The sequence below is a fragment of the Coregonus clupeaformis genome, unplaced genomic scaffold, assembly GCF_020615455.1.
Source record: "Coregonus clupeaformis isolate EN_2021a unplaced genomic scaffold, ASM2061545v1 scaf0028, whole genome shotgun sequence".
Classification (NCBI taxonomy): domain Eukaryota; kingdom Metazoa; phylum Chordata; class Actinopteri; order Salmoniformes; family Salmonidae; genus Coregonus; species Coregonus clupeaformis.
Window position 1 is genome coordinate 1,281,373 of NW_025533483.1, and position 21,601 is coordinate 1,302,973.

The window sequence follows — 21,601 nt, forward strand, 5'->3', positions numbered from 1 at the left end:
CCCTCACCACCTTTGCCCGTTCACGCCATAGCCCGGTGCACCGCAGTTCAGTTTAATTGAATTCCCTCATTGTGTCTCGCGGCGTGATAAGGCAACTTGTTGCCTCCGTTGTCATTATTATTATTATTATTTTTTTATTTCACCTTTATTTAACCAGGTGAGCCAGTTGAGAACAAGTTCTAATTTACAACTGCGACCTGGCCAAGATAAAGCAAAGCAGTGCGATAAAAACAACAACACCTCAGTGGTTGCCTCCCTTTCTCTCTAAAATTACTATTAATGAAATGATGACCCTGCTATACCAATACAGCTAGTATAGCCTCTCTTGGACATTCTCTCGGACAAAAGATAAAACATAACTGATCATTTGGTCACAAACACACTTAGACTGACACTCGCAATTCTGCACAGTCTAAACACTTTTCCGCAATCCCCACTTCCCCAAAACATGTGTAGATATTTAACTATAAATTGTGCCTTCCTGTATTATACGTATGCTAAAATGTCTATGATATTCTACTAAGCCATTTACTTTATGTTCATATTAAATCTTTTATTATTTCTTATCGTTGTTGCAATGTCAAGAAGGAACCTGCAAGTAAGCATTTCGTTGGATGGTGTATACCATGTGTATTTAGGATTTTATTTGGATCCCCATTAACTGTTGCAAAAGCAGCAGCTACTCTTCCTGGGGTCCACACAAAACATGAAACATTAAAAGACAAGAACAGCTCAAGGACAGAACTACATACATTAATAAATATAGAAATACAAAGGGTCCTGTGCAGACGAAACACTCAGAAAAAACACTCAGACAAAACAGTACTTTAAATAGACATACACTGTTATCTAGTTCAGATCCCTAGGGGTCTTGTGAGGTGTTTTATTGTTTGTTTTTTTAAAGCTGATTTTTCTGTTTGCTTGGGTAATTTGAGATGGAAGGGTTTTCCATGTAACCATGGCTCTATACAATACTGTGCTTTGCCTTAAATTGGTTTTGGACTTGGGGACTGTGAAGAGACCCCTGGTGGCATGTCTGATGAGGTATGTATGTCTGTCAGAACTATGTTATTTTATTATACAGACAATTTGGAATTTTCATTACAGTAATATTTCTCATAAAAAGAAGAAGTGATGCAGTCAATCTTTCTTCTACTTTAAGCCAAGTGAGACTGGAATGTATCTTGTTGATATTATACTAGCCCTCTTAACAGTGAAGGGCCAGACCATGCTGCTTTGTTCTGGGCCAGCTGCAGCTAAACTAGGTCCTTCTTGCAGCTCCTGACCACAGAACCAGAGGCTGCAGGACTTGTTTGTTAAAAAGTAGTGCATCTCTTTATCACAGACAGACCTCTCCCCCATCTTTACAACAATCTAATCAATATCTCCCACTTCCTGGAAAATGGAGCAGGACTGTCGCTTCAGATGGATTTAGCGGCTGATACTGTCAACATTCCTGCTGCCCAACCATGGAAGCACGTCACCCGCCGTAGGCCAAATTTGGGGAAAGTGGCCTGTGGCGAGTGGGGCTTCTTTGTCGTTGCAAAGCCCAACCCAAATCCAGTTGTTGAACAGCTTCGCCCTCCTGGCTTCGGAGGTTCCAGCGCCATCGCTGAGGGTGTCTGACGCACCGACTACTCAGTCAGCCACAATGGGTTTTGCGGCCGGACCTCCTCTGCCATCTCCATCTCACCAGCCTTATATTTGGCAGCTCTATTTTACATTTTTAGTCATGTAGCAGACGTTCTTATCCAGAGCGACTTACAGTTAGTGAGTGCATACATTATTCACACTCTATGGTGAGAAACATCTCGGTTCCCGGGGAAAAAACCTTGTGCTATCCTGGGTCTCAGGTACAGGACATTACTAGGCTGCTTCCTGCTGTTTTACACCAGAACACGGGGGCTGTCGCTGTCGTGTCTGTTATGTATGGTACGACGTGCTGTACGTCGTACTGTACGTTGTTATGGTTTATGACAGTGTGCTGCTTTACGGATGAATGGGTTGTCAGAATGTGTGGCACATGTCATTAAACGACAGAGTGATGTACAATGTGAAACTGTGCAGATGTCCGTTCTTCTACAGCTAGGCTAGATATAACAGTGTCCATGTGGGATCGAATGACATTAGGGTGGCTAGCTCGGAACGGCATAAACTGGATTTTATGGCCCATTGCCATCACTGAGTCGTGGCATTGAAAGATTCAGTAGGTTGCTGGCAATACACGACTGGCCACGAGTCTACTGTAGCTCTGTTGGAGTTACTTTTGTGGATAAATGTGATACCTTTTGGAAACAGAAGATGTTCTACAGAGAAGATGGGGTCCATCCAAATCATCTTGGTGCCTGGACCCCATCCTCACATTTCAAGGCTGCGCTGAGACATTGACTTATCAACACCCCAAGTCCCGCTCAGGTCATCCCAAGCATAAATGATCAGCTTTATCATTAAACTCTAGGCCCGCAACAAGTAACCATCATTGACTTCTGTTTTAACCCACGTCCTCGCTCTGGGCTGCAACTTGCTCGAGGCATCGAACCAATGGTACAGTTCTCGACCAGGGGTTCCCAACCAGGGGCACTAGGACCCCAGGGGGTACTTGGCCTATCCACAGGGGGTACTTGGCCTATCCACAGGGGGTACCTGGCCTATCCACAGGGGGTACCTGAAAAGACTCATGAGTCCAGAGGGTTACTGGGAAAACGCACCAGGGGGTTCTTCAGGGGTACTCCGGGCAGAGCAAAATTCAGTTGGTGGTACGGCAACCAAAAAAGGTTGGGAACCACTGTTCTAGACAATCTTGTGTACCAATTCAATGGTATTTTCAAATAAGTGGTTACCAACTGAGCACTGTGACGCCCCTCCCACTCGGTGACGCCCCTCCCACTCGGTGACGCCCCTCCCACTCGGTGACGACCCTCCCACTCGGTGACGCCCCTCCCACTCGGTGACGCCCCTCCCACTCTGTGACGCTCACTCGGTGCTCACTGGTGACGTCCACTCTGTGACGCCCCTCCCACTCTGTGACGCCCCTCCCACCCTGTCTGCATATTCTCTCTTTGCTCTTGTTTCCTTATTAGGATGCCGGTGGGCGGAGTTGGGAGGGTCGTCAGCTACATGGGAAACACCTGGGCCGGGGGGGGGGGGTGTGTCCCAGCATAAATGGACCCCTTCCCCGTTCATTGGGGAGACTCTCTCCAGGCAGACACCTTATTGATTTTTGTTGTGGTATTTTTGGTTGTTTGCTTTAGCACCTTTCAACACCTTGCATTATTACTTTTATACATGCATAACACTCACTTACACTACTGATTACTCACACCATTGTTCATTATACTTAGTTGACTTTAGTTAATAAATATATATTTTGGTATTCCTTGTCTCAACGGTGTCTCCCTTTTGTTACGAACTTTGAGCCGGTTCGTGACAGCATAGTTTGATGCATAGGCATAATGGTTCAGTTCTTGTATCTATTCCAATTCAACCTCATGGTCTTTTCTAGTAGGGGGTTACCTCTTGAACATGGCATGTTTGTATTGGTAGTGGTCCTCTGTAGCTCAGCTGGTAGAGCACGGCGCTTGTAACACCAGGGTAGTGGGTTCGATCCCCGGGACCACTCATACGTAAAAAAAATTTATGCACACATAACTGTAAGTCACTTTGGATAAAAGCGTCTGCTAAATGGATTATTATTATTATTATTATTAGAAACTCTGTCTGATCTGAAATCCCACAGCTGCGGCCTCGGACTGATTCATGTAAATGCCAGAAAATGGATTTTATTGTAACTCTGGCATCTCAAACCAACGTGGTGGAAATTCTGGTTATAACGTAATCTTGGCTAAAGAAGTCTATGCTCTGATGTGTTATAATGTAATGTTTGGTATAGGAGGGGGTGTGGTCGTATAGGAGGGGGTGTGGTCGTATAGGAGGGGGTGTGGTCACATACACTACCGGTCAAAAGTTTGGACACACCTACTCATTCAAGGGTTTTTCTTTATTTTTACTATTTTCTACATTGTAGAATAATAGTGAAGACATCAAAACTATGAAATAACACATATGGAATCATGTTGTAACCAAAAAAGTGTTTTATTAAAAATATATTTTACATTTGAGATTCTTCAAATAGCCACCCTTTGCCTTGATGACAGCTTTGCATTCTCTTGACATTCTCTCAACCAACATCATCCTCTGTAAAAATGCCCATCTGACGCTAGTGGGAATTTATCGCCCTCCCCTGGTCTTAGACAGCAGGTCAGACAATTTGCTAACTATGCTAAATCTGAATTACTGATAGTGGGGATCTTAATCTAGATTGGTTGATGCCAGTATCTGATGAGCTGAAAGATATTTGTACTGAGCTAAATCTAACATTATAAATGGACAACAATATTTTTTTCACTTCTCCTACACTAACTTTACAGAATTCAGAATTAAAATGTTTTTCTTTCATTATTTGGTATTTTATGCATCAATATGATGGTTCACAGTTTATTGTTGGCATTTCAGGTCTGAGTTTGCCCACTTTGCCAATGAAATAGTCATTAAAATAATTGCCAATATGAAAAGGTTGTGTGATGAATGAGCCTTCTGATTCAATGAAAGATGAATTCGTCTTTCTCCCCATAAATTCATTTAAAGTACTCCAAAGCTTTTTTCCATCATACTTTATATAATTTATCTTAGTTTTTATCTAGTTTAGTCACATAATTTCTCAATTTACAGTAAGTTTGCCAATCAACTGTGCAGCCAGACTCCTTTTGCCTCGTCTCTTTCAACCATACCGTTTTTTAAATTCCTCATCAATCCACGGAGCCTTAACAGTTCTAACAGTCAGTTCTTAATAGGTGCATGCCAGTGGTGGTCGGTTACATTTAAGATGAGGGAGGACCTTTTTTTTTTTTTATGAGCATGGCCTTATTTCTATTGCAGCATGTTGGATGACTGTCATTCATATTCCATCCACCCAGTTCAATGTAACAGCGATAGGTTTAGGCTACTACATGATACTCTAATCTTCCCTGTACCCATCATGAGGTTGCTACACCCTAGCCTATGAATGAAAGTTTACAACGTAGGTGCAGAGGTCAAGATGACAGACATTGACACATTCAATACCGCCTTGCACACTCTTGCCTGCATCTAGCTGATCTAAGGTGTAGTCATTAGTCCAACAGTTGCAAACGAGAGTTTCTATTGGACAAATTCAGGTATGTTTATCCCCGTTTCGTTTCGTTTGCTTCCGTTTAAGAAACGTTTTTCAACAGAATCGGCGGAATGAATACACCCCTGATCACACGCAAACACAGTTCCCTTTCATAGCAGCCACATACAAACAGCATGATCATTTTGCTCGCTGTATAATTCCTTCTCGCATCTACGCACTCTCCTCCTCTCACCTTTTCCTTCGCTTGTGGACTTCAGGGCACAACACATCAGCTGTCTGTGACCAGACGAAAAAACCTTTCCAAGCCAAAGCTTCATATCATAGCCGCTAACCACGACACACAGCCTACCTACATCGTCATAGCTACTAGAACTAACGCGTTAGTAAACCTGCTACAATCATGCAGTACAGCAAGTAGTTTATCAGTTACACCGGCGGAACCCGGTGGCAATACATTAATCAAACCAAAAGCTTACCTTGACATGGAAGAGTTCCAGTGTTGGATAGTCATAGCCAGCTAGCTTCCATAGCATCTGTCTCTGTTTGAGCTGAGTGTTTGAGTAGGCTAAACTATCTAGCTGCATTCCAGTGGAGGCTGCTGAGTGGAGGACAGCTCATAATAATGACTGGAACAGAGTACATGGAGTAGCGTTAAACACATGGAAACCATGTATTTGATACCATTCCACCCATTCCACTCCAGCCATTACCACGAGCCCGTCCTCCCTAATTAAGGTGCCACCAACCTCCTGTGCTGCATTTGCTAACTAAGTGAAATTGAACAAAAAAATATGAAAAAAATAAATAAATATCTCTCTTTCTCTTGCCTCTCCTTCATTGTGAAGAAATGAAATTGTTAAAAACTGTTCAACTATTGTCTTTCTCTCTCTTTGAGTCAACTGCTCAGCACATTTTATGCACAGCTGTACTAGCTCTGATAGGTTGGAGGACGTCCTCCGGATGTTGTCATAATTACTGTGCAAGTATATGGAACGGGGTGAGAACCATGAGCCTCTTAGGTTTTGTATTGAAGTAATGTACCCAGAGGAGGACGGAAGCTACACCATGGTGCTACCCTACATTTTAGTCATTTAGCAGACACTCTTATCCAGAGCGACATACAGGAGCAATTAGGGTTAAGTGCCTTGCCTAAGGGCACATCGACAGATTTTTCACCTAGTCGGCTCGGGGATTAGAACCAGCGACCTTTTGGTTACTGGCACAACGCTCTTAATCACTAAGCTACCTGCCGCCCCAGCCCTACCAACCCTACAGAGTGCTGTTGAGGCTACTGTAGAACTTCATTGCAAAACAGTGTGTTTTAATACATTTGGTGACATGTGAATATATTTAGTATAGTTTTATCTAAAAAGGATAACTTTTTTAATGTTTTAATATTTTTATTTTTATGAAATTCACTGAGGAGGATGGTCCTCCCATTTGTATTTGTATTTATTAAGGATCCCCATTAGTTCCTGCCAAGGCAGCAGCTACTCTTCCTGGGGTTTATTATGGATCCTCATTAGTTCCTGCCAAGGCAGCAGCTACTCTTCCTGGGGTTTATTATGGATCCTCATTAGTTCCTGCCAAGGCAGCAGCTACTCTTCCTGGGGTTTATTATGTATCCCCATTAGTTCCTGCCAAGGCAGCAGCTACTCTTCCTGGGGTTTATTATGTATCCCCATTAGTTCCTGCCAAGGCAGCAGCTACTCTTCCTGGGGTTTATTATGGATCCCCATTAGTTCCTGCCAAGGCAGCAGCTACTCTTCCTGGGGTTTATTATGGATCCCCATTAGTTCCTGCCAAGGCAGCAGCTACTCTTCCTGGGGTTTATTATGGATCCCCATTAGTTCCTGCCAAGGCAGCAGCTACTCTTCCTGGGGTTTATTATGGATCCCCATTAGTTCCTGCCAAGGCAGCAGCTACTCTTCCTGGGGTTTATTATGGATCCCCATTAGTTCCTGCCAAGGCAGCAGCTACTCTTCCTGGGGTTTATTATGGATCCCCATTAGTTCCTGCCAAGGCAGCAGCTACTCTTCCTGGGGTTTATTATGGATCCCCATTAGTTCCTGCCAAGGCAGCAGCTACTCTTCCTGGGGTTTATTATGGATCCCCATTAGTTCCTGCCAAGGCAGCAGCTACTCTTCCTGGGGTTTATTATGGATCCCCATTAGTTCCTGCCAAGGCAGCAGCTACTCTTCCTGGGGTTTATTATGGATCCCCATTAGTTCCTGCCAAGGCAGCAGCTACTCTTCCTGGGGTTTATTATGGATCCCCATTAGTTCCTGCCAAGGCAGCAGCTACTCTTCCTGGGGTTTATTATGGTATCCCCATTAGTTCCTGCCAAGGCAGCAGCTACTCTTCCTGGGGTCCAAACACATTAAGGCACTTAGATCAAACATAAAACAACAGATAAAACAGTACATCATATGACATTATTACACCACTACATATCTACAATACAAAATGTATAATACCACCATACAACAATATCACAATGTATGTGTGTGTAGAGTGCGTGTGCTAGTGTGTGTGTGTATGCGTGTGTCTGTACCTGTGTGTGTGTGTCTCTTCAGTCCCAGCTGTTCCATAAGGTGTATTTTTATCTGTTTTTTTTAAATCTGATTCTACTGCTTGCATCAGTTACCTGATGTGGAATAGAGTTCCATGTAGTCATGGCTCTATGTAGTACTGTGCACCTCCCATAATCTGTTCTGGATTTGGGATTGTGAAGAGACCTCTGGTGGCATGTCTTGTGGGGTATGCATGGGTGTCCGAGCTGTGTGCTAGTAGTTTAAACAGACAGCTCGGTGCATTCAGCATGTCAATACCTCTCACAAATACAAGTAGTGATGAAGTCAATCTCTCCTCCACTTTGAGCCATGAGAGATTGACATGCATATTATTAATGTGTTCTGTTAGACAGGTAACTCTTTATCCACAATATATCAGGGGGTGTAAAGCCATAACATACGTTTTTCCAGCAGCAGACTATGATCGATAATGTCAAAAGCCGCACGGAAGTATAACAAAACAGCCGACACAATCTTTTTATTATCAATTTCTCTCAGCCAATCATCAGTAATTTGTGTAAGTGCTGTGCTTGTTGAATGTCCTTCCCTATAAGCGTGCTGAAAGTTTGTAAATGTATTTACTGTAAAATAGCATTGTATCTGGTCAAACACAATTTTTACCAATAGTTTACTAAGGGTTGGTAACAGGCTGATTGGTCGGCTATTTGAGCCAGTAAAGGGGGCTTTACTATTCTTAGGTAGCGGAATAACTTTTGCTTCCCTCCAGGCCTGAGGGGGCACACTTTCTAGTAGGCTTAGATTGAAGAGATGGCAAATAGGAGTGGCGATATCGACCGGTATCATCCTCAGTAATTCTCCATCCAAGTTGTCAGACCCCGGTGGCTTGTCATTGTTGATAGACAGCAATACTTTTTTCACCTCTTACACACTCACTTTACGGAATTCAAAATTGCAATGTTTGTCTTTTATCATTTGATCAGATATACTTGGATGTGTAGTGTCAGCGTTTGTTGCTGGCATGTCATGCCTAAGTTTGCTAATCTTGCCAATGAAAAAATCATTAAAGTAGTTGGCAATATCAGTGGGTTTTGTGATGAATGAGCCATCTGATTCAATGAATGATGGAGCTGAGTTTGCCTTTTTCCCCAAAATGTCATTTAAGGTGCTCCAAAGCTTTTTACTATCATTCTTTATGTCATTTATCTTTGTTTCATAGTGTAGTTTCTTCTTCTTTTTATTCAGTGAATGTCATCCTCTGAGGAACCTCCACTGGTGCGTATCAATACCTGGAAGAAACAATTTCATAAATGCAGCGTTTGGATGCTCCTCATTGATGACTTGACTCATGGATGCTTAATACATTACGTTTGGATGCTCCTCATTCACTAAACCAACAAATATTCTTTACATCTTCGACATAAGAATCACTTCAAAACATTTTGTTCTCTTATAAACTATTTTAGGCCCAGCCTTTGGAACTTTTGCTTTTCTAGGTATGGCTACTATATCATGGTCACTACATCCAATGGGTATGGATACAGACAGACAATACAGACAGACAGACAGACAATACAGACAGACAGACAATACAGACAGACAGACAGACAGACAGATAGACAGACAGACAGACAGACAGACAGACAATACAGACAGACAGACAGACAGACAATACAGACAGACAGAATACAGACAGACACAATACAGACAGATAGCTAATACAGACAGACAGACAGACAGACAGACAGACAGACAGACAGACAGACAGACAGACAGACAAATCTGTCTATAAATAAGGTGTTTGTGTTCAAGCTTCTCAGTGTATCAAAGATCTGTATGAAGTGAAACAGAGTTTCTGGGCAGACAGGTGAGCTGCATCCACATGAAGGAGCTACTGTGTGTTCTGAGTCACAGTACCTCCACAGGTACATCCCCATCTTTCTCTGGATGGATTTACATTGTTCTAGTCAAAAAGCGAAGAAGTAAGCAACTATATAACACAAGGTTGACAAGGTTTCAAATGAAGTATTTCAGTAAATTATAGCTTTATTTTCCATGTACTGTCTCTGACTTTGGTCATGACGCATCTCTGATTAGGCAGAATAGTCATGATACATCTCTGGTTAGGCAGAATAGTCAGGATACATCTCTGATTAGGCAGAATAGTCAGGATACATCTCTAATTAGGCAGAATAGTCAGGATACATCTCTGATTAGGCAGAATAGTCAGGATACATCTCTGATTAGGCAGAATAGTCAGGATACATCTCTGATTAGGCAGAATAGTCAGGATACATCTCTGATTAGGCAGAATAGTCAGGATACATCTCTGATTAGGCAGAATAGTCAGGATACATCTCTGATTAGGCAGAATAGTCATGACACATATCTGATTAGGCAGAATAGTCAGAATACATATCTGATTAGGCAGAATAGTCAGGATACATCTCTGATTAGGCAGAATAGTCAGGATACATCTCTGATTAGGCAGAATAGTCAGGATACATCTCTGATTAGGCAGAATAGTCAGGATACATCTCTGATTAGGCAGAATAGTCATGACACATATCTGATTAGGCAGAATAGTCAGAATACATATCTGATTAGGCAGAATAGTCAGGATACATCTCTGATTAGGCAGAATAGTCCAGAATACATATCTGATTAGGCAGAATAGTCAGGATACATCTCTGATTAGGCAGAATAGTCATGACATATCTCTGATTAGGCAGAATAGTCAGAATACATATCTGATTAGGCAGAATAGTCAGGATACATCTCTGATTAGGCAGAATAGTCAGGATACATCTCTGATTAGGCAGAATAGTCATGACATATCTCTGATTAGGCAGAATAGTCAGAATACATATCTGATTGGGCAGAATAGTCAGGATACATCTCTGATTAGGCAGAATAGTCAGGATACATCTCTGATTAGGCAGAATAGTCAGGATACATCTCTGATTAGGCAGAATAGTCAGGATACATCTCTGATTAGGCAGAATAGTCAGGATACATCTCTGATTAGGCAGAATAGTCATGACACATATCTGATTAGGCAGAATAGTCAGAATACATATCTGATTAGGCAGAATAGTCAGGATACATCTCTGATTAGGCAGAATAGTCAGGATACATCTCTGATTAGGCAGAATAGTCAGGATACATCTCTGATTAGGCAGAATAGTCAGGATACATCTCTGATTAGGCAGAATAGTCATGACACATATCTGATTAGGCAGAATAGTCAGAATACATATCTGATTAGGCAGAATAGTCAGGATACATCTCTGATTAGGCAGAATAGTCAGAATACATATCTGATTAGGCAGAATAGTCAGGATACATCTCTGATTAGGCAGAATAGTCATGACATATCTCTGATTAGGCAGAATAGTCAGAATACATATCTGATTAGGCAGAATAGTCAGGATACATCTCTGATTAGGCAGAATAGTCAGGATACATCTCTGATTAGGCAGAATAGTCATGACATATCTCTGATTAGGCAGAATAGTCAGAATACATATCTGATTAGGCAGAATAGTCAGGATACATCTCTGATTAGGCAGAATAGTCAGGATACATCTCTGATTAGGCAGAATAGTCAGGATACATCTCTGATTAGGCAGAATAGTCAGGATACATCTCTGATTAGGCAGAATAGTCAGGATACATCTCTGATTAGGCAGAATAGTCATGACATATCTCTGATTAGGCAGAATGGTCAGGATACATCTCTGATTAGGCAGAATAGTCAGGATACATCTCTGATTAGGCAGAATAGTCAGGATACATCTCTGATTAGGCAGAATAGTCAGGATACATCTCTGATTAGGCAGAATAGTCAGGATACATCTCTGATTAGGCAGAATAGTCAGAATACATCTCTGATTAGGCAGAATGTTAGTGTTGTTTCAGTCATACAGTCAGATGTTTTTTTCTGTACCCTCAAACACCAACAGAGGCACTATGTACAGTTGAATGCATTCAGTTGACTGACTAGATATCCCTCTTTCCCTTTCCTTTGTACAGTGCCTTCAGGAAGCATTCACACCCCTTGACTTATTCCACATTTTGTTGTGTTACAGCCTGAATTTAAAATGGATTAATTTGAGATTCTGTGTCACTGATCTACACAAAATACCCCAAAATGTCAAAGTGGAGTTCTGTTTTTAGAAATGTTTACAAATTAATTAAAAATGAAAAGCTGAAACATCTTGAGTTAATAAGTATTCAACCCCTTTACTATGGCAAGTCTAAATAAGTTACATGTAAAAATGTGCTTAACAAGTCACATAATAAGTTGCATGGACTTTGTGTACAATGATAGAGTTGAACATGTTTTTTTAATGACTACCTCATCTCTGTACCCTACACATACAGATACAGTTGAAGTCAGAAGTTTACATACACTTAGGTTGGAGTCATTAAAACTAGTTTTTCAACCACTCCGCAAATCTCTTGTTAACAAACTATAGTTTTGGCATGTCGGTTAGGACATCTACTTTGTGCATGACACAAGTCATTTTTCCAACAATTGTTTACAGACAGATTATTTCACTTATAATTCACTGTATCACAATTCCAGTGGGTCAGAAGTTTACATACACTAAGTTGACTGTGCCTTTAAACAGCTTGGAAAATTCCAGAAAATGATGTCATGACTTTAGAAGCTTCTGATAGGCTAATTTACATAATTTGAGTCAATTGGAGGTGTACCTGTGGATGTATTTCAAGGCCTACCTTCAAACTCAGTGCCTCTTTGCTTGACATCATGGGAAATTAAAAAGAAATCAGCCAAGACTTAATTAAAAAAATGTAGACCTCCACAAGTCTGGTTCATCTTTGGGAACAATTTCCAAACGCCTGAAGGTACCACGTTCATCTGTACAAACAATAGTATGCAAGTATAAACACCATGGGACCACACAGCCGTCATACCGCTCAGGAAGGAGACGCGTTCTGTCTCCTAGAGATGAACGTACTTTGGTGCGAAAAGTGCAAATCAATCCCAGAACAACAGCAAAGGACCTTGTGAAGATGCTGGAGGAAACCGATACAAAAGTATCTATATCCACAGTAAAACGAGTCCTATATCGACATAACCTGAAAGGCCGCTCAATAAGGAAGAAGCCACTGCTCCAAAACCGCCATAAAAAAGCCAGACTACGGTTTGCAACTGCACATGGGGACAAAGATCGTACTTTTTGGAGAAATGTCCTCTGGTCTGATGAAACAAAAATAGAACTGTTTGGCCATAATGACCATCGTTATGTTTGGAGGAAAAAGGGGGTTGCTTGCAAGCCGAAGAACACCATCCCAACCGTGAAGCACAGGGGTGACAGCATCAATCTGTGGGGGTGCTTTGCTGCAGGTGGGACTGGTGCACTTCACAAAATAGATGGCATCATGAGGAAGGGAAATGATGTGGATATATTGAAGAAACATCTCAAGACATCAGTCAGGAAGTTAAAGCTTGGTTGCAAATGGGTCTTCAAATGGACAATGACCCCAAGCATACTTCCAAATTTGTGGCAAAATGGCTTAAGGACAACAAAGTCAAGGTATTGGACTTCCGACCCACTGGGAATGTGATTAAATAAATAAAATATGAAATAAATCATTCTCTCTACTATTATTCTGACATTTCACATTCTTTAAATAAAGTGGTGATCCTAACTGACCTAAGACGGGGCATTTTTACTAGGATTAAATGTATTTGGCTAAGGTGTATGTAAACTTCCGACTTCAACTGTATGTGTAAGGTCCCTCAGTCGAACAGAGAATTTCAAGCACAGATTCAACCACAATGACCAGGGAGGTTTTCCAATATATTTTGCAAAGAAGGGCACTGTTTATTATATTATCTATTTTCTATCCTGTTGTCACTTTACTCCCACAGTGCTATGAAAAAGTATTTGCCCCCTTTCTAATTTTCTCTACTTTTGCATATTTGTGATACTGAATGTTATCAGATCTTCAACCAAAACCTAATATTAGATAAAGGGAACATAAGTGAACAAATAACACAACAATTACATATTTATTTCATAAACAAAGTTATGCAACACCCAATTCCCCTGTGTGAAAAAGTAATTGCCCCCTTACACTCAATAACTGGTTGTGCCACCTTTAGCTGCAATGACTCCAACCAAATGCTTCCTGTAGTTGTTGATCAGTCTCTCACGTCGTTGTGGAGGAATTTTGGCCCACTCTTCCATGCAGAATTGCTTTAACTCAGTGACGTGTGGGTTTTCAAGCATGAACTGCTCGTTTCAAGTCCTGCCACAACATCTCAATTGGGATTAGGTCTGGACTTTGACTAGGCCATTCCAAAACTTGCAATTTGTTGCTTTTTAGCAATTTTAATGTAGACTTGATTGTGTGTTTTGGATCATTGTCTTGCTGCATGACCCAGCTGCGCTTCAGCTTCAGCTCACAGACGGATGGTCTGACATTCTCCTGTATAATTCTCTGATACAGAGCAGAATTCATGGTTCCTTCTATTAAGGCAAGTCGTCCAGGTCCTGAGGCAGCAAAGCATCCCCAAACCGTCACACCACCACCACCATGCTTGACCTTTGGTATGATGTTCTTACTGTGGAATGCCATCCTCCTCCTCATGTTGATGAAACGGTCTATCACTCTGTCATTCAGTACACGCTTTTATTTTCTGTTGTCCTATGCTACATGACCTAGGCTACATGGCTTGCTCGCTAGCCTAACTAGTTAATATTAGCCTTCTACATCTAGCTACATATTGAACTTCCATCCTCTCAGGCCAGAGGACAACAATGTATGAAATAATGGTTGGATCAGAAACGCCTCATATAATCATTAAGTAAAACCACAAGTCCAAATCCCTGTCTCCACCCATGGCTAATTTAGGAAAGGGACAATTTTAGCTAGCTAGCTAGCCACCGGAGGACAACAACACAACAAGATGCAACAATTCAAGTTGTTTCTGTCAATGATGTATGCTCTCAATGTGATTTGATAGGAGTGACGCCAAAATCCAAGCTGGTTTCCTTTGACACTTTTTTTTGCTGCGCCAGGACCAATCACAGTTGAGCTCACTCAGTTTAGCTCAACGCTGATTGGCTAATTTTGTATACTTTTTATTATCAAGTGAGGCCAAATGCTCGCTGGCTTCCCTTGCCTTCAATGCTATGGGCGGCAACAATGTCATACTCGTTTGGACCAGACAGCATCAGATAGATGGACTACACATAGAGAGACAGAGGGGCGCTGTTTAGCTCGCTCCGATGCTTTCTCCTGTGAGATACATTCAGCCTCTCGAATTTAAGGACAATTATGACACACAGAGAGACTAAATAAATGGTATGTTTTTTTTATTGGTCATTTTTTTGGGAAGCCTGGCTTCCCTTGGCATCCATGAATACACGCCACTGGGTGTGAATACTTTCTGTATGATGGCATACCTGCCCCCTGCAAAGTAAAAGTTGACTGAGCCTGAAAAAATATAACAATAATTGTCCCTTCTGACATTTTCTGAATCTACAAGCAGTTGAAAAAAAAAAAAAAAAAAAAAGTGTTACATTTCGAGAATTGCTGAATTAAAGGTGTCATTTTAGGTCTAAATGCTCATTGTTATCAGGTCTAGCCTTCCCAAAATGGCCAGATGGCTTCAGACCAGTATTTCAGCACGAGCATTGCATTAACACCGACTTAAAAAGAGAAATCTTACATGCTGTACAGAATATATAAAAAGGAAAAACAGGCAATCCCACCCCCCAAAATAAACAACACTTAAGGACCCTGACTTCACCTGGGCTCTTATCCAACACATAATCATATCAACTCCAGCATTACACCAAACACAGACATTCATCATTACACACACATTTGACTAACATTTTAATCCTGCATTTAAATTAGCCATTCAATGATAATGTTACGTCATCTTGAGGATATGTCTGGACAGAAACATTTGTTAGAGAACAAGAACTAATATATAGTAACAAATGAACAGTCCATTGGAACTCTATCCAGTTCTCTCATTGTGGAGGCGACATTAGACATTTATCTTAAAATACGTCCGAATATGGATTAGTCAGCACTGAGATGGCAAAAATCTATTGAGCGAATCTCCCTTTGATTTTAGAAGGTTGAATTATTTCTGGATGGATCCCTGGCTTCACGAGCCATCCACATGTTCCTGGTAGAGAAAACAAGACCATCTGGACTGGTACAGGAGGGACAATAGAGGTCGTGGTCCGGCTCAAACTAAATATCAGGAGACGGGGGGTGTGAGGGTTAAAACCTCTCCCTATTTACCAGCGGCTTGGGGTTCTAGCCCTGGTTTAAACTCCAACGTGACAAACATGGTCATAATAGATGGTCACAGACAGGGTTGCAAAATTCCAGTTACTTTCCCAACCTTCCCTCCCTGGTTTTCCAGAAATCCTGCGGTTTCACGGATTTCCTGCTTATTTCCTCATAATTCCTGGATTTCAGGAAAACCGGGTAATTCTGGGAAAGTTACCGGAATTTTGCAACCCTAGTCACATATATTTTACATTCATCTTTAACCACTGGTAGTTCTCATGTCTTGTACAAAACAAAATTACTCAAACATCTGCAGTTTTAATATGATCAGGCTCAGCAGTGGAGAGTGGGAGGGGCTTGGGTAAGGTGGGTCATGTGACAGGGGTGTTACAGCGTGGGTGGCTTCAGCCCGTACTTCCTGGCTACCTCAGTCTGGGCGTGGGCCGCGTCACACAGCGAGTACAGGTGGGCCATCTCCATCTCTGACTTGGCCAGGTTGATGGCCTTGTTGAACATGTCTATCGCCTTGTCCAGGTTCCCCCTGAAATGAGAGGGAAGTTTATCTAAGTGATAATGCCCGAGAAGCCGGTGTTTGGAGGATATATTAAATTTTTTACATTTTAGTCATTTAGCAGACGCTCTTATCCAGAGCGACATACAGTTAGTGAGTGCATACATATTTTTTATTTAATTTTAATTTTATTTTCATACTGGCCCCCCGCGGGAATCGAACCCACAACCCTGGCGTTGCAAACGCCATGCTCTACCAACATCCCTGCCGGCCATTCCCTCCCCTACCCTGGACGACGCTGGGCCAATTGTGTGCCGCCCCATGGGTCTCCCGGTCGCGGCCGGCTGCGACAGAGCCTGGATTCGAACCAGGATCTCTAGTGGCACAGCTAGCACTGCGATGCAGTGCCTTAGACCACTGCGCCACTCGGGCACGGGTGCGGCAAACCGAGCCAATATATCCTCCAAACACCGGCTTCGAGGGCATTATCACTTTTATACAACGGGTTACCAACATATTCATATATATTATTATTATATTATTATTATATTCAAATAACGATTGACATATTTTCATTAAAAACGTTATTTTGATGAATTTATTCATACTATTTAATCCTTCCACAAGACATAGTCCCGACACAAATCTAGGGTTGCTACCCAAGCCGGCTGGTCGTTTGTTCCATCGGTTCGGTTGCCAGACCCAGTCGTTCAGTCTTTTTGTTCTGTATCTATGGACGCGACCCAGTCGTTCAGTCTTTTTGTGCTGTGTCTATAGACTCGACCCAGTTTTTCGTTGTAAATGTTCTATTGCCATACTGGCTGGCAACGTTTTTATCCCTCGCTTGCTAGCTAGCCAACTACGGCTAACTTACAGTCACGTCAAACAGTGCAGCCAGAAGAACAACAGTAGCTGCATTTGTTTAAGAAGTTTTCTAGTGACATTTATTTGGATACATCCATAACAATGAGCTAATGAGGCGCGATTTCACCAGGCAAAGACAATGTGCTCACTCGTCAGGACACTGTTGTTCAGAGGAGCTAGCCAACAGCCAGCTAACACAATCACTTCAAACTGAAGCTGGAAAGACTGCAAACTAGCTGCATTTCGTTTCGTTTGACCTTTTTTCAATGGACATTTCTTTGTATATATCCATAAAAAATTATGCCAGCTGATTAATAGAAACGCTGCCTGTCTGTCTCGTCCCGACTCCTGACACGTTCATTACTATGGTACACCTGGAGATCGAATTACAATATTGAAACAATGTTGATAATGCCAGAGAGACAGACAGGTTTATACACATACGGAGTAAATAGGCATTTTAACGTCATAGATTTAGCCGGTGCTAACTTGTGGAATAGACACCGGCTGGAATGCGGTTTTAACCAATCAGCATTCAGGATTAGACCCACCCGTTGTATAAATATTATGGGTGCGTTCGTAAATTCATTTTGGCTACCTACTCCGATTTCAGAGCACTCTCGTCTGAGTGTGCCAGAGCGCAGAGTAACTGATGAATTTACGAACACTCAACACCCGTTGAATACGGCCGGTGTCAGTAAACGTTGGCAAAAAAGTGTAATTAAATTGTTGCCAGAAGCACAGTTAGTCACCAACGCTCTGGATAACATGAAAACAGCCTAACCAGCTCTGCTAGGGCGAGAAAAATGGTCAGAGTGAGATGTTCTCTCATTTGTGTCTGGAAGTAGCTAGCAAGCTAGCCAACGTTAGCCAGTTAGCTTGGGTGCTTGACTGCCGTTGTGAGGTCAGAACACTATGATCAACCCTACTCCTCCGCCAGAGCATCCAGCGTGCGCTCTGAACACTCCGAGAGTGAAACGCTCTGAATTTACGAATGGGCAATCTGACAATGCCCTGAATTTACGAACGCCCAGAGCGCACTCTGGCACTCCAGATTTAATTTACGAACACACCCTATATATTTTTTACATGTGTTTTATATACAGTGGGGAGAACAAGTATTTGATACACATACACTGGTAGAGCAGACATTTCCATATGTTTTTGTTAGCTGCATGTGCGACATAACTCCACCAGTCCTACCGATAATATCATTTACGAAGATTATACCTTTTTTAAACATTGTCAAAAAAAAAAAAGGTTTATTATCAATTAGTATATTTGAGTTTAACCACAATATTTGTTGCATTATTTGTTCTGTCGTTTCTGGAGGATTAAATCTGAATAAAGGGAAAAAGGCCATTCTTGAACATTGGGTGAGACAAGTTCGGATTTAAGTATAACTTTTGTGTGACTGAAGCTTTTAGTGATAGGTCTAATGCTTTAATATTTAATCATTTCTGTCCTCCGAATTCATATTCATTATATAAATAGGCTCGTTTAATTTTGTCTGGCTTGCCGTTCCAAATAAAATGGAATATTTTTTTATCATATAATTTAAAAAACTGTTCGCTAGGCGTAGGCAAGACCATAAGCAAATAGGTAAACTGGGATAATACTAAAGAGTTAAAATCAGGGTGATTTTTCCACAAATTGACAGGTATTTACCTTTCCATGGTAGCAAGATCTTATCTATTTTTGCTAACTTTCTATTAGAATGTATTGGAGTGAGATCATTTATTTCCTTTGGGATATGTATTCCGATTATATCCACATCACCATCAGACCATTTTATTGGTAAACTACATGGTAATGTTAACATTTTATTTTTTAGTGATCCAATACGTAATATAGTACATTTGTCATAATTTGGTTGTAATCCAGAGAGGTTAGAAAATGTATCTAGATCCACTATGAGGCTGTGGAGGGATTCAAGTTGTGGATTTAAAAGAAAACATGAATCATCAGCGTACAATGACACCTTTGTTTTTAAGCCCTGGATTTCTAATCCCTTGATATTATTGTTGGATCTGATTTTAATAGCTAACATCTCGATGGCCACAATAAATAGATATGCCGATAGTGGACAACCTTGTTTCACTCCTCTTGACAGTTTAAAACTTTCTGAGAAATAGCCATTATTTACTATTTTACACCTAGGGTTACTATACATGATTTTAACCCATTTTACAAGAGATTGTCCAGGCATTTATATATAAACCCCAGTCGTACTTTATCAAATGCCTTTTCAAAGTCTGCTATGAATACCAGGCCTGGTTTCCCAGATTTTTCATAGTGTTCTATTGTTTCCAGTACTTGCCTTATATTATCTCCAATGTATCGTCCATGTAAAAAACCTGTCTAATTAGAATGAATAATGTCCGACTATACCTTTTTAATTCTATGCGCTATACATTTTGCTAGAATTTTTGCATCACAACACTGAAGTGTAAGGGGCCTCCGATTTTTTTAATGGACTGGATCTTTATATTTCCCACTTGTATCCTGTTTCAGTAATAATGAAATCAGACCTTCTTCTTGAGTGTCTGATAACTACCATTTACATAGGAGTGGTTAAAACATGCTAATAACGGTCCTCTGAGTATATCAAAAAAGTTTTGGTATACCTCGACTGGTATGCCATCCAACCCTGGAGTTTTCCTGGACTTAAAGTCTTTAATTGCATCCAGAAGTTCCTCCTCTGTAATTTCACCTTCACATGAGTCTTTCTGTATGGCTGTTAATTTTACATTATCAATAGAAAAAAAATCTCTACAATTTGCTTCAGTTAGAGGAGATGGAGGCGACTGAAACGAAAACATATGCTTAAAGTACTTTGTTTCCTCCTTCAAAATATAATTTGGCGAATCATGGGTGACTCCGTCATTTGTAACCAGTTTCAATAAATTATTTTTGTTAGCATTCCTATGTTGAAGATTAAAAAAGAATGTGGTGCCTTTTTCCCCTTATTCCATCCAGTTTGCTTTATTTTGATAATATATTACACTTGATCTTTCTTGAATAAGTTTCTCCATTTATTTTTGTTTTTCCTCTAATTTATTCTGAGCCTCTATGTTAGTTTTTATTGCTATATACAGTGGGGAAAAAAAGTATTTAGTCAGCCACCAATTGTGCAAGTTCTCCCACTTAAAAAGATGAGAGGCCTGTAATTTTCATCATAGGTACACGTCAACTATGACAGACAAAATGAGGAAAAAAAATCCAGAAAATCACATTGTAGGATTTTTTATGAATTTATTTGCAAATTATGGTGGAAAATAAGTATTTGGTCAATAACAAAAGTTTCTCAATACTTTGTTATATACCCTTTGTTGGCAATGACACAGGTCAAACGTTTTCTGTAAGTCTTCACATGGTTTTCACACACTGTTGCTGGTATTTTGGCCCATTCCTCCATGCAGATATCCTCTAGAGCAGTGATGTTTTGGGGCTGTCGCTGGGCAACACAGACTTTCAACTCCCTCCAAAGATTTTCTATGGGGTAGAGATCTGGAGACTGGCTAGGCCACTCCAGGACCTTGAAATGCTTCTTACGAAGCCACTCCTTCGTTGCCCGGGCGGTGTGTTTGGGATCATTGTCATGCTGAAAGACCCAGCCAAGTCTTTCATCTTCAATGCCCTTGCTGATGGAAGGAGGTTTTCACTCAAAATCTCATGATACATGGCCCCATTCATTCTTTCCTTTACATGGATCAGTCGTCCTGGTCCCTTTGCAGAAAAACAGCCCCAAAGCATGATGTTTCCACCCCCATGCTTCACAGTAGGTATGGTGTTCTTTGGATGCAACTCAGCATTCTTTGTCCTCCAAACACGACGAGTTGAGTTTTTACCAAAAAGTTATATTCTGACCATATGACATTCTCCCAATCCTCTTCTGGATCATCCAAATGCACTCTAGCAAACTTCAGACGGGCCTGGACATGTACTGGCTTAAGCAGGGGGACACGTCTGCACTGCAGGATTTGAGTCCCTGGCGGCGTAGTGTGTTACTGATGGTAGGCTTTGTTACTTTGGTCCCAGCTCTCTGCAGGTCATTCACTGGTCCCCCCGTGTGGTTCTGGGATTTTTGCTCACCGTTCTTGTGATCATTTTGACCCCACGGGTGAGATCTTGCGTGGAGCCCCAGATCGAGGGAGATTAACAGTGGTCTTGTATGTCTTCCATTTCCTAATAATTGCTCCCACAGTTGATTTCTTCAAACCAAGCTGCTTA

General features: G+C 41.3%; 1 protein-coding gene across 1 annotated transcript in view; it reads right to left on the reverse strand.

Annotated features, from left to right (window-relative positions):
- Window positions 1-15,823: 15,823 nt before the first annotated feature.
- The window catches only part of LOC121576404 (mitochondrial import receptor subunit TOM70-like), a 73,795-nt gene continuing 68,017 nt past the window's right edge, over window positions 15,824-21,601 (reverse strand). Inside the window, exon 12 of the mRNA XM_041889509.2 lies at window positions 15,824-16,534. Within this exon, the coding sequence (XP_041745443.1) occupies window positions 16,381-16,534 (154 nt within the window). The 3' untranslated portion in view covers window positions 15,824-16,380. The remainder of the gene's footprint in view (window positions 16,535-21,601) is intronic.